The following is an 11,972-nucleotide window of genomic DNA, read 5'->3' as shown; positions in this document are numbered from 1 at the left end:
ATTTATGTATTTAACATAAATTATATGATTCAGAGTAAAATGCCTATAAATAACTAGTACTTTATTCATATAATAGAAGAAACTCGTAAAGAGTTAGTAAAAAGTGGGTAATTTCTTTTTTTACTTTCACGTATTTAATTTATGTTAAATACAAAACCTACTAGTTCCCATTTCGTAATAATATTAGTGTAACACTTTTTGAATTTCACTTATAAACATTTATGTATTTAATATAAATTAAATGATTCAAAGTAAAATGCTCATAAATAGTTAGTACTTTATTCATATAATGGAAGAAACTCGTAAAGAACTGGTATATTATGGACAATTTTTTTTACTTTCAAATACTTCATTTATATTAAATACAAAACATGCTAGTTTTCCTTTCGTAAAAATATTTGTGTAACGGCTTTTGAATTTTATTTGCAAATATTTATGTATTTAACATAAATTAAATGATTCAGAATAAAATACCCATAAAAACCCAGTACTTGGCTCATGTAATAGAGAACAACCATAAGGAATTGGTACTTTATGGGATATTTTTTTAAAAAAAAATATTTAATTTATGTTAAATAGATAACCTACTAGGCATTTCCGGTCAATATCAAAATCATATGTCAAGAATACCTAAAAGATACTACAAGGACTTGAGGCGATTTACATGCATGCAAGAGAATCGAAGTCCAGCAAGAAATTTGTTTTATTATTCACCTTGTGGGAATGCATATGCAATTGTTTTAGAAATTTGTCTTGTCCAAATATTCTATTTATGGGAATAAGAAAGCTAATTTTTGGACTTTGATTTACAAATTAAAAGGGCAAATATGTAAAGTTGTATTCTCATAAAATCTTTTTTTTTCATATCTCTCCAACTTTCAAATAAGAGAAAGATATTTCTTTTCTTTTCTTTTATTAAACTCCCAAACGAAATATGCATTTTTTCTCTTCTTTTCCTTTCTTTCCTAAGCTATCTTTTATTTTCTTTTCTTTTCTTTTCTCTCCCTTCATAAACTCCCAAACTAAGCCTAAATTAGTATTGATCCAGACAGCGATCCAAACAGATGCATCATGCATATATACTCGGCGAAACTTTCCAAAAACCAATTTTTAGAGTGCAATCAGAATCGAATCCTTTGACCCACACATAAATAGAGTGTTAAAAGCTCGTGGCAGAGTTGTTGGCTTTCCCCGTTCTATCAATCCTGCAATGAGTTATATGTTTGAGCCTGAAATCAGCACACGAAAATGAAGAAAGGTACCAAAAGAAAACAACCGCTGAATAGTTCCTCATCATCTTCAATAACCAAATCCCTGAAAAGGTCGAAAACCATAGGTATAGGAAACACAGAACCATACCCAGACCACCCACGGCCCACCCCAGATGAATGCTTAGCACTGAGAGACGCCCTCTTGGCCCTTCATGGTTTTCCCAAAGAATTCCTAAAGTACCGCGAGCAAAGACTAAAGAAAGAAAATCCAAGCTTTGAAAAGAATTCTTTGAAACCTGAGCCACCGGAGAAATTGCACGTTGAAGAAAAGAGTGATTCTTCAGGAAAGTCCGAAGGGGAAGAGAGTGTGTTGGATGGTTTAGTCAGCACTATTCTGTCACAGAACACTACTGATGTTAACTCTCAAAGGGCATTTCTTTCTCTCAAGTCTGCTTTTCCCACCTGGGAAGATGTAAGCCTTTTAATTTATCTATTTGTTTTGGATCGATGCTGTCAGTTCATTGGATTGAGAATTCTTTTGGGGGGTAAATTTAGTGTTTTTTTTTTTTTGAGCAATAACAATAGTAGTGACCTACTGGTGAGATGAACTAGATGGTAAAATCCCATATAGATTACTGGAAGTTAATGCAAGTTTCGCGCTCTCTGGATTTAACTGGCATTTGAATTTCTCACCTGTCAGTGGAAAGAGTTCTTAAAATGCTCTCCCCTGGCTAATTGGCTAATTGGGCTAAGACGTATGGTTGTAAAATGTAGTTTTATGATTGTTGTGTCCACTTTTGTGCTAATTAGAGTGTTAGGCCCTGTGATTCAAAGTTTTATCTTGATAATTGGAACTAGATTGTCTCTACTGAAGTGTAATACTAGTTGGTTTGGTATTCAAAAAAACCCAAGTTTGCTGAGAGTTTTACTCTCACATGGAATGTTATGTGAAAAAGTCTGTAAGTTACATTGACTTTCGCCTGACAGAAACTCAAATGGGGTATTTAGCAGGATTATAGTAACATAATAATTTGCTAAGAGATGGATGCTTGGGCTAGTTGTGGGCTACTAATTGTAGATTTTTTTTTTCATGTACGTTGGCTGGATTGATCTATCCTTTCATGATCTATCGCAAGTTGCACATCAGTAGCCAAATTTTTTTCTTTTGGTTGAACTTGTTCTGCATTAAGTGGAATGTAATAATTACATTTTGATTAGGTTGTTTCTTAAACTTCTGTAGAAAAGTTTCAAACATTGCCATCCATTTTTGTCATTTTCACCTGAGACATTGTGCTTGACATCTCCTGCAAAATTTTTATCTCCAAATTATGATCCTTTTGTTTCTGGAGCTACATTTTCTGTAAAATGCTGGCACTAGGATAATAAGCACGTAGTTTCCAATTTAGAACATATGGTTGTCTTGATTAATTTTATAGCTTGATTGTATGTTGATTGGTTAGAGGAGCCCAATGTTGTTAGGCAACATCTTGTGGATTCTCATTGACTGTAAATGGCCTACTTTGGGTATTAGATTGGGTATTGGAGCATTCTGAAAATGCATCAAGATGAAGTTAGCCGAAGAATCCATGTATATTGATCAAATTTTTGGGTGAACTTAATTCATTTTCTCATATAAATACGACTCATGTTCATGGCTTTCAATTTGGGTGGCAATTTCTTTTTCAATTTACAATTTCTTACTCTGTATTGGCTTACTCTGCATGGATGAAAAATGGTAAACCAATATTTTCACTCATTAGCTTTTTAAATGGTTGAGGTTCTTGCTGCTGAGCCAAATCATATTGAGGATGCTATAAGATGCGGAGGTCTGGCACCAACCAAGGCTTCTTGTATTAAAAGTATTTTGAACTGCTTGTTCGAAAAGAGAGGAAAGTTGTGCTTGGAATACCTACGAGACTTGTCTATTGGAGAGGTCAAAGCAGAGCTCTCTCAATTCAAAGGAATCGGTCCCAAAACAGTAATACATGCATCTTTCCACCTTTTATTTTTGATTCTTCTGATTGTTATTTCCTGTAGATGATGAGGGACTTTAGTTGAGTTGAGAAGTTGAATTCTCTTTTCATATGTCAAGGACTAGATGACTGCACTAACAGGATTGCCCAAAGGTGCTGAAGTAAAAAATTATTACAGTTGATAGGATTCTATGATGATGAATGTACATAATATTTAAATGATTCCTTTTCCGCCTTTTCCTGCAGAGGTTTAAGATCCAATACCTGTTAATTCTGGGGCCTTCTTATGTGACAAATAAAGAAATCTAGCCAGAACAATTTCTACTGACTTGGATTTGGCTGCTGCTTCAGAATTTTAAGCATTGCTAACGAGTAACAAGTAGTTGAAGTTGTGTCTGAAGCTTTCAGAATGATCAACAGATGTAATATTCTGGGCTTTGTCTTAATGATTTGGTCAATATGGTTAAATATGTATAGAGTTGCAAAAGCAAGTCTTTGGTATAAAATTTTTTGTAAAGACAAAGCTAGTGTAATGCAGTAGTTAAAGATTTATAATTCTTTTGATTTTTCTGTGCTTTATTTACCTAGTAGGTTTGTCAGGATAATTATATCTTATGAAAGAATTTGAAGAAGGTGTGATGGTATCAACATGTATCACTCTTTCCTGAATATTTTGATAGCCTCTTAACTGTTGGTTTATTTTAAATGACTCTGAACCATATGACATGCTTTTTCATGCAATGGATCTGAATAAGTTCTTGTTGCTAGGATAGTTGAGCTTAAAATAATGGATCAAAATGATATTTATGTGATGGTGGCCTCAACAGGATTATTCCCTGACAGAATTGAGGAGAAAAATCGGCTGAATCATTTTACCAAAGTTAATTGACTTACCATTCTTTGAGAGTTTTATATCCTCTGGTTGTAGCATGGACCCTGTATGCATGAACTCCTTATGGCTGTTTCCATTATTATTAGGAAACAGAGGATGACATGGGCAGGCCCTTGTCAAATTGCAAAGCAGAAGATCTTTATTTTGTTGAGACTGGGCTACAAAGACATTCATACCTATGTTACCTATGTTAGCAAAAGGTCAAAAACAAAGACATTCGTGTCTATGTCAGCAAAAGATCAAACTCTTTCAGATATTCTGCTGTAGGATCACAAGTTAAAATGTTCTTAACCTCTGTAGGTAACAATCCTTATGAATTGGGAATATCTTCTCCTAATGCTGCTCTTATCAGACAGAGTGACTATTGGAACTTATTAATAGAAAGAAATCCTTCTGCTGGGAACTGTAAAAATGCCTGTTGTTTAGTGAATTGTGCAAATGGATTCTAGCTTGACTAAAGGTGTAACCTCTATTGACTTTAATGTAGAATGGAAATGAATGTATTTCTGGTTCTCATGATTTGACATGTACTGGGGTGATATATTTGATGTCAAATTGGTATTCAGTTGGCCCCAATTAAAATTAATGAGAAGCAAAGAAACCAACCAATTCAAAAGTCAGGATCATGAAGATTGATGGGCGAGATTGAGTTTAATTGGCTTCAACCTGCCATGTACAGTGGCTGGCCAGATTTAGGTGGATATCAAGAATTTAGGATTGGAGACTTCTAATAGGGGTTTCTTTCTTCTTTCGATTGATGGTCTTTGAGAAAGCCAGAAGAATGGACAGGTTAAGGTGGATCTTATTCAAATGTTAAGTATTCAAGGTGCAGTTCCAGTGATGTATGATAAACATCTAGTAAATATTTCTAGCTTTCAGGATAAGAAATATGATTCTAGAAGGTAAAAGCAGAATTGACTTCAATCACTTTTCTCATAAAAACAAGGGAGATTGAATCATTAATTTTCATATCAGTCCTATATGGATAGATTTGCTCAACAGTTATAAATAAATTTATGTGTTTAATGGTGTGACATAGAAATTATGAATGCTGTTGCATTGGACAGTTTCTGCAACAGCAACCACCTGCCGACAATAGATGCTTGATCTTATAGGAGCAGGGATATATCATTGTTTCTATTCTGAGAAATGATGATTTGTTGCTTGATGTTATAGATTGTCTTTAGTAGATTTTAAAAATGCTTTTTTACCATTTTATTTCGAATTCTTTTTTTTTTTTTTACAAGTTTCTTTTTATTTACCACCTCCCTTTTTCTTAAATCCAATTTTAGGTGGTATGATACTTTCCTACAAGCCTAGGAGATCACGGCTGTATTGCTTTTTGCGGTGTGCCTATCGGACAGTTTGGGGTCATTTGATCTCTTCCTCTCCTTTGTTTGTTTTAATTTAGATTTCTGAGCTGCCACCCATTTATTTTTCCTTAATTTGGTTTTCTGCGGTCTTTGTTTCCCTGTTACAAGTCCCCCTTTGTCTTTCTTTTGCATGATATGCATCAAGTCGATAGTTAAAAGGTATATACTTTGATTGCTAATATGAGCCATAAACGCAAGAAAAAGGCATATACTGATGCTTTTGGTTGATGCTTCTCGGCAATTGTTTAGTCTTCTTTTTAGAGCCGATGAATTTGAATAAAGATATGCTTGTGAAGTTCAGTTCGTATATAGTGCATCCACTAATAAGGCCCATAGAACTGGAATGTGTACAAAATATGGATCATGGTAGTTTGAAAGAATGTCTACATTCTTTATAGTTCCTAATACAAACTGTTGAAAATAAAATCACGGAGGTTGCTGTTTGTCGGTGGATTTAATGATCTTATGTGGATAACAGGTGGCATGTGTCTTGATGTTTCATCTTCAGCAAAACGATTTCCCTGTGGACACTCATGTGAGTATTGCACTTTCCTAAATCTTTTTCCTAATCATTGCAAATTTAACATGTCAAGCACTTTTTTAGGTATTCCAGATTGCAAAGAGCATTGGATGGTTACCTGTGTTGGCAGACGTAAAAAGGGCATATCTTCATCTAAATTGCCGTATCCCAAACAACCTAAAATTTGACTTAAACTGTCTCTTGTTTACTCATGGTAAGGTCTGTCGACAATGCTCTAGAAAGGGAGATTACAGGCTGAAAAAGGAATCTAAAGACGAATCCTGCCCATTGCTTACCTAAAACACTCTGAAACAGAATAGTGTTAAGATATGTCTAGACATCATTCTCATTCTTCATCTTTGTAATTAAGCACATCCACATTGCTGTTCCTTTCTTTCAATTGATCAGGAAAGAGCTCTATTTGATGAGAATGCGATTCTGTTTAGCTGCTTGTCATGAACCATTTCTTGATACATGACACAAGTTGGAGCCATATCTACATTACAGCCTTATGCATTTAGCCTTCATGCTTGTTTGATCTTCATTATCAGCAAAACAGAGACAAGAAGTTCATTGCCTTAGCTATCTGATGCCTTCTTGTAATGACTTGATAAAAATCCTTTAATTGGAAGACTGAAAGCAGGGATTTAATTGAAGTGGGAGTTGCAGGGAGTGTCACTCCACTGCAACACATTCCATTGTGCTCTGACTTGTCATAAAGCTTAAGGTACATGGTACAATGAGCCACTTGCGCAGATGGAAACAAAATTGTCTCGCTGGCCATTATAAATTTCTAGTATACAAGCACTAACTTAGTTTAACTGAAAATCAGATAGTTGGCTGTAGAAAATAGTGTTTCATTCGTCAAATAGATATGGCCATAGCTTTGAGACACTAAGTTGCTAGATCTGCTTTCATCATCGTCCACACTAGAAATTCTGTTATTTCTGGCATGCAACTCAAAAATTAGTGGTTCTTTTTTATCACGAAACAGTTTCCTATTAAGTTGAGTAAGACCACCTATTGTGGAGAACAGTAATATCTTTTTGTCAATTCTCTACATTTTTTTTTCGGTTATTCTTTGGGGAGGAAAATCACTGTGTGTTATTGAGATTTGAATATTATCTCTATTGACAATTTGATATGGTAGGGGTTATTTGAAAGATAGCAGCATTGTTGTCTCCATGGATCTCATGTGATTTTAACTTTTGTTTGAGATGATGGTATATATGCTGTTTGATTGTTGAATTGCGACTTGAAAGTTATATTGACTATTAAAGTAGCACTCCATTTCCTGATTTAGGATGGACGAGGACAGTTTGATGAATATTTATTCTAAAAGTGGTCAAGTCTTAATCCTGTAAAGCACGAGTTGTAGTTGTCTGCATTTGGAACCTTCTTTCTTTTACTCTGTAGTTTTAACTCCTTAGTAGGTTTATGTATATATGCACGAGTCAAGTCAATGTCGAGATACCTGAAGCTTTTCATATCAGGCAAGAATCAAGAATATGGACCAAAACATTGCAATCTCATTCCTCCTTTCACCCGCAAGGAGTTGTGTTGATTACTTCTCTTGTGATACTTCTGTTGATAATAAAAGATTGAAACTCTTTGGCTTTGAGATAGATTCTTGCCAGAAGAGTACCACTGCTCCTATATCTGAAAGAGATGAGCGTGTAAGTTCCTCAGACACTGTTTTGTCGAAGGGCGGCAAAAATCTTCCAGGAAAGGGTTGTATATCTGTTGATTCATCAAAGGTTGTACATTCTAGGACTGATGATCTGCCTAAAGCCACTGGAAATCCTCTGTGTTCCATTGAGCTTCAGAAGTACAACTGTGAATTCTGTTCCAAGAAGTTCACAAAGTCACAGGCCTTGGGAGGTCACCAGAATGCTCATAGAAAGGAAAGGCTGATGAAAAAAGGCATACAGCTTCAAGCCAAAAGGACAGGCTCTAATGCCAAAATTTTATCTTTTTCTGACTAGCAATGCTGTAATCTACCATTATTCTCCCCCAGATCTTGGAGATCTGGCTTTCTGTCTTTCTGTTTGCATTCTCGGTAAACCTCAGATATATAGTTTTGATTCTCTAAATCAACATCAAAACTTCGATGGTCTCCATTTCTCACATTCTAAAGCTCTTTCTCGACACTGCAAATTTCAACTGTGAACTGGATAGCAACATGTGGTCTCGAACAGGATTAGAGGGAATTTCTGCTTTCTTCTAGGCAGCATGAAAAGGAGAAGGTTTCTCTTTTGGGCTTTTTTGGGGGGTGGGGAAGATGCTGCCAGATTGTAGCCAACAATCAAAGCTGAGCATCCTAAGGTGATAGCATTTGTCCTGGAACTTCTTTATCTTCTCCAGAAGTTGTCTTTCTTTGGAATAACAGGCTTGTGTGTGTAATCTTTCTTCTTAACCCTGAGAAACAAAATTGGGATGCAATCAAGAGTGAACTTATCTTCTCTTCTTGTTTCATAAGGGGAGTTCCATTTTAACACCCTCCAGCCTCTCTAGCCTATTTCTTCCATCCCATTTACCTTCTAAAAATTTAAACATGTCCTGAACAATCATAGATCATAAGAATTCCCTAACTTGGGTAAGCAACTTTAGTATAATGTCAACATTAATGAAGTAGCAGCTAATTTTGTCAACCTGAAGTAGTAGTGATAATCAGCGATAATCCTTGATATTAAGTGTTTTTCTTTTCCATTAGAAAATGGGAAGGAAGAAACAGGGAGGGAAGATGATTGAGGTGAGAATTACACCCTCTTTCAGATGCCTGGTTCTCCTTAGAAAGTTCAAATCCTTTTGGTGATCATGAGTATACAAATTACAAAATATTCTCCTTTGAAGTAATAAGAACAAACCAGACCTTTAAAAAGAGTTGTGGATCAAGAATCCATACGATCAACAATATTAGTTGTAGCCATGACTGTGATTATAAGTCTATAACTATCAAATGTTAACTCATTTATTTGGACTCACCCAAACTCGCCAATTAATAAATAGGTTTTGTAAATTTTAATTGGGTCTAATTGGGTAGTCCAATTAAACTCATAATTAATGGGTATTAAGTGTGTGGAGTTGGATCACTTATTTAGATCTAATTAAAATTAAATGTAAGGGCAAACTCAACGCCAGTCATTGAATTTGAATCACTCACCAATCAAATAACTAGATTCTAAATTTTGCAAAACATATTTACTTTTCTTTAATATTTCATTCTTTTTTTTTCTTTATCCTTCTTCCTTCCTCCTTTCCAAATATAGCAAGTTCTTCAATTTGTGTTAATTGACTTCTCATGGTAATCCCTAAACTATTTTTAAATTCTTGTAAAAGTAGTATCATTTGATACTTGCTTTGGTCACCATTTTGGTTAATCTATATTAATTTTTTTATTACAATAGAATATTGTTTTTCTTACTAAACAAAATATGAGAGAAAAAAAGAAATTAAAATTTTAAGTGGATGATAAATGGATAATGAGATGATCCACACCCATCTAAGATTATATCCATTTAAAACTAACCTGTTCTAAGTCATTGACTAGACGATATATATGATTTGATCCTATTATACTGATTATCCAATTATGATCCATCCAAATCCATCCAATTCACTGATTTTGATAGCTCCAATCTATAACTACCTACACTATGAGTGTTTGCAAATGGTCCTCCACCTTAAAACCTACAGTATACAGAACGGGTAAAACCTAGACTGTTCCATTTATTCTCCTTAATTAAATTCTGTGTTAGAAGTACTACAGCCCACCATGTCCATTTGGTAATTAGTTCAAAACCTTTCTCACTAGGCAAAACATGCCTATTGTGTACATTTATTACGATTTCTTCTCGAATAGTTCAAAACATATCGCCACTTTTGATGTTTCACATTATTTTTTTTATTAATTATTTTCTAGCCCAGTCTAAGGGAAGGGAGAGCCGATAGGATTTTCTTGTTGGAGGAAGTCACAATTAAGTGGCAAAGTGGGAGACAAGGGTTGAACACTTAACCTTCTATCCCACCAACAAGATTTAAATGTCTCGGCGGTACTAACAGCCCAAGAGGCTCTTGGCTTTCACATTATTTTTGTTATATGATTCTCTTGTAAATTGCCTTTTTCAACAACCAATTTTCATTTGCAATGAACATCATTTGGAGTTGCCTTTTAAAAAACAAAATATCATTCGGAAGACTTTCTTGGACTGTTATATTCAACATAATAAAGTCTGATATTTATACGTAACTAAATTGCTAAGGATGTTCCAAGTAGTTTATGATTGTTTGAAGATCCTTTCATGCATTATGTTAGGTATCAAAGAACATCAATTGTGGTTTAAAGGGATCCAGCCATGAATAAAAATATTGCATAGAAATGCAAGGGACCAAAAAGCATATATCCATGGTCATATCTGAAGCTTTCAGATATCTTTGATTCTTGTAGACTACAAAATTCAGTTCATGTAAACTTAGTTCCTACACCATTTAAAAGAAAAACAAAACATTTCCTAGAATCATAAACATTACCCAGATATATTATTCACTTTTGCATCACATCGTCAAATATAATCTATAACAATTGATAGCACAATTATCATTGATCACCATAATCAGTGCCAACAAATTAATTCTTCCCATTAATTAAGAAGATGTACTATGTAAAGCAATCAAATCTGGATTAGCACTAAATTAGCTGCTGCAGTAATCAGCATTTTTCTTAATTTCATGAACTTGAAGATGATCATCTATCGTCAGTACTCCATTTTGCCTTAAGCTGAGTTTAATACGTCGCATCTTTTCCTCACCTCTCCTTCCTTGCCAGTTTTGACTCCATAAATGCTAACCTTTTCCATTGCCCTGGCAAAATCATCGAAAAATGCTTGGCTGTCCTGTGCATACTTATCCACAAGAGGCCTAGTTCTGGGGTCTGAGAACAGAACTTGATCAGATGCTAGAACTCCCAATCCATTCTGCAAATTCTTGAAAAGTCTATTGTCGAATACACCGGGACTCATCACATCCAAGAAGGCTGATAATCCTTCATTGGTCGTGTAATTTGCGCAAGTCTTCTTCAACCCTTCGACTAACTTAGGGTTTATACTGGGATCAACCTTGGGACCGAAAATCCTGTCTGCGAATTCAGAACAATGAGCAAATCCAATTGTATGGCCACCACCAATTAGTGCAACCATTTCAGGAATGGTGAAATTCTTGGCTGCAAAAATATTGATCATTGTGTCCGCAGACGCATTTGACCTGGCTAAGTTTCCATCAACCTGTGAGGCCGGAGAGACAAGGCCGTCTAATCGTCCCAAAGGGACGTTATAGAAAGGTCCACCGGTGATTGAAACAAGATCACGAGTGGCTACAGCTAGAATATCAGAGCAGGAGACAACGCCCGGGCAGGAAAGCTCAATGGCGGTTTTTGCACGAGCAATTAGATCGAATGCATCACCCGCAAGGGAATGGTTGATGTCTGCATCCATCTCGGTCTTATTGAAGGCGGTGGGCTTTACCAGAACCGATGCATCACAACCACCAACCATGCAATCGTGGAAGAAGACACGGAGGGTGGCGGCAGCTGTGGTGGGACTTTGAGCTTGTTTTGCTTGGGTTACATCTCTCAAGATATCTTCAAATCTTGGACATGTTTTTGCATAGTAATCAAGAGTAAGAGCTGATTCTGAACAAGGGATGAAACAGACTAGAGATGAAATTAAGAACCAGAGAACTAAATTGGCTTCCATGGTTTAGAGAGAGAAGAAGTTATCAATAGGACCTTCTCCTCTCGCAGGAAAAGGTGGAGCTGTGTAGAAAGATGATGGTATATGACGTAAACCCAAAAAGGGGAAAAAAAGTATAGAAGAAAATCAATTGAGATGATGAAGTTGGAGGGAACGGGGTGTCGAGGTTAGGAGGAGTTGTAGGAAAAGGATGGCTCGTAATTGTGCAAGGTTTGTTTGTTTGTTTGTTTGTTTGCCACTTGCTAATTGCCATGCA

The 11,972-nt window shown here is 35.5% G+C and overlaps 2 protein-coding genes across 4 annotated transcripts; one reads left to right on the top strand and one right to left on the bottom strand.

Annotated features, from left to right (window-relative positions):
• Nucleotides 1–964: 964 nt before the first annotated feature.
• Nucleotides 965–8,085, top strand: LOC113742918 (putative DNA glycosylase At3g47830). Of its 3 annotated transcripts, none has more exons than XM_072047735.1 (5): nucleotides 968–1,683; nucleotides 2,989–3,189; nucleotides 5,928–5,984; nucleotides 6,063–6,183; nucleotides 7,463–7,634. In XM_072047735.1, the coding sequence occupies exons 1-5, from the start codon at nucleotides 1,249–1,251 to the stop codon at nucleotides 7,531–7,533; spliced, it is 885 nt and encodes a 294-aa protein (XP_071903836.1). In that variant the 5' UTR covers nucleotides 968–1,248; the 3' UTR covers nucleotides 7,534–7,634. The 3 variants fall into 3 exon arrangements, with proteins under 3 accessions (XP_027126742.1, XP_071903836.1, XP_071903835.1); XM_072047734.1 differs by having other exon boundaries at nucleotides 970–1,683; nucleotides 6,054–6,183; nucleotides 7,463–8,085; XM_027270941.2 differs by lacking the exon at nucleotides 6,063–6,183 and having other exon boundaries at nucleotides 965–1,683; nucleotides 7,463–8,085.
• A 2,458-nt stretch (nucleotides 8,086–10,543) lies between these two features.
• LOC113740860 (peroxidase 41-like) lies at nucleotides 10,544–11,752 on the bottom strand. Its single transcript, XM_027268376.2, has one exon. The coding sequence runs from the start codon at nucleotides 11,717–11,719 to the stop codon at nucleotides 10,742–10,744; it is 978 nt and encodes a 325-aa protein (XP_027124177.2). The 5' UTR covers nucleotides 11,720–11,752; the 3' UTR covers nucleotides 10,544–10,741.
• Between the last annotated feature and the right edge of the window lie 220 nt (nucleotides 11,753–11,972).

The sequence above is a fragment of the Coffea arabica genome, chromosome 4e (genome assembly GCF_036785885.1).
Source record: "Coffea arabica cultivar ET-39 chromosome 4e, Coffea Arabica ET-39 HiFi, whole genome shotgun sequence".
Lineage (NCBI taxonomy): Eukaryota > Viridiplantae > Streptophyta > Magnoliopsida > Gentianales > Rubiaceae > Coffea > Coffea arabica.
The sequence above is the reverse complement of the archived record's forward strand: the minus strand, read 5'-3'. Positions and strand labels throughout refer to the sequence as shown.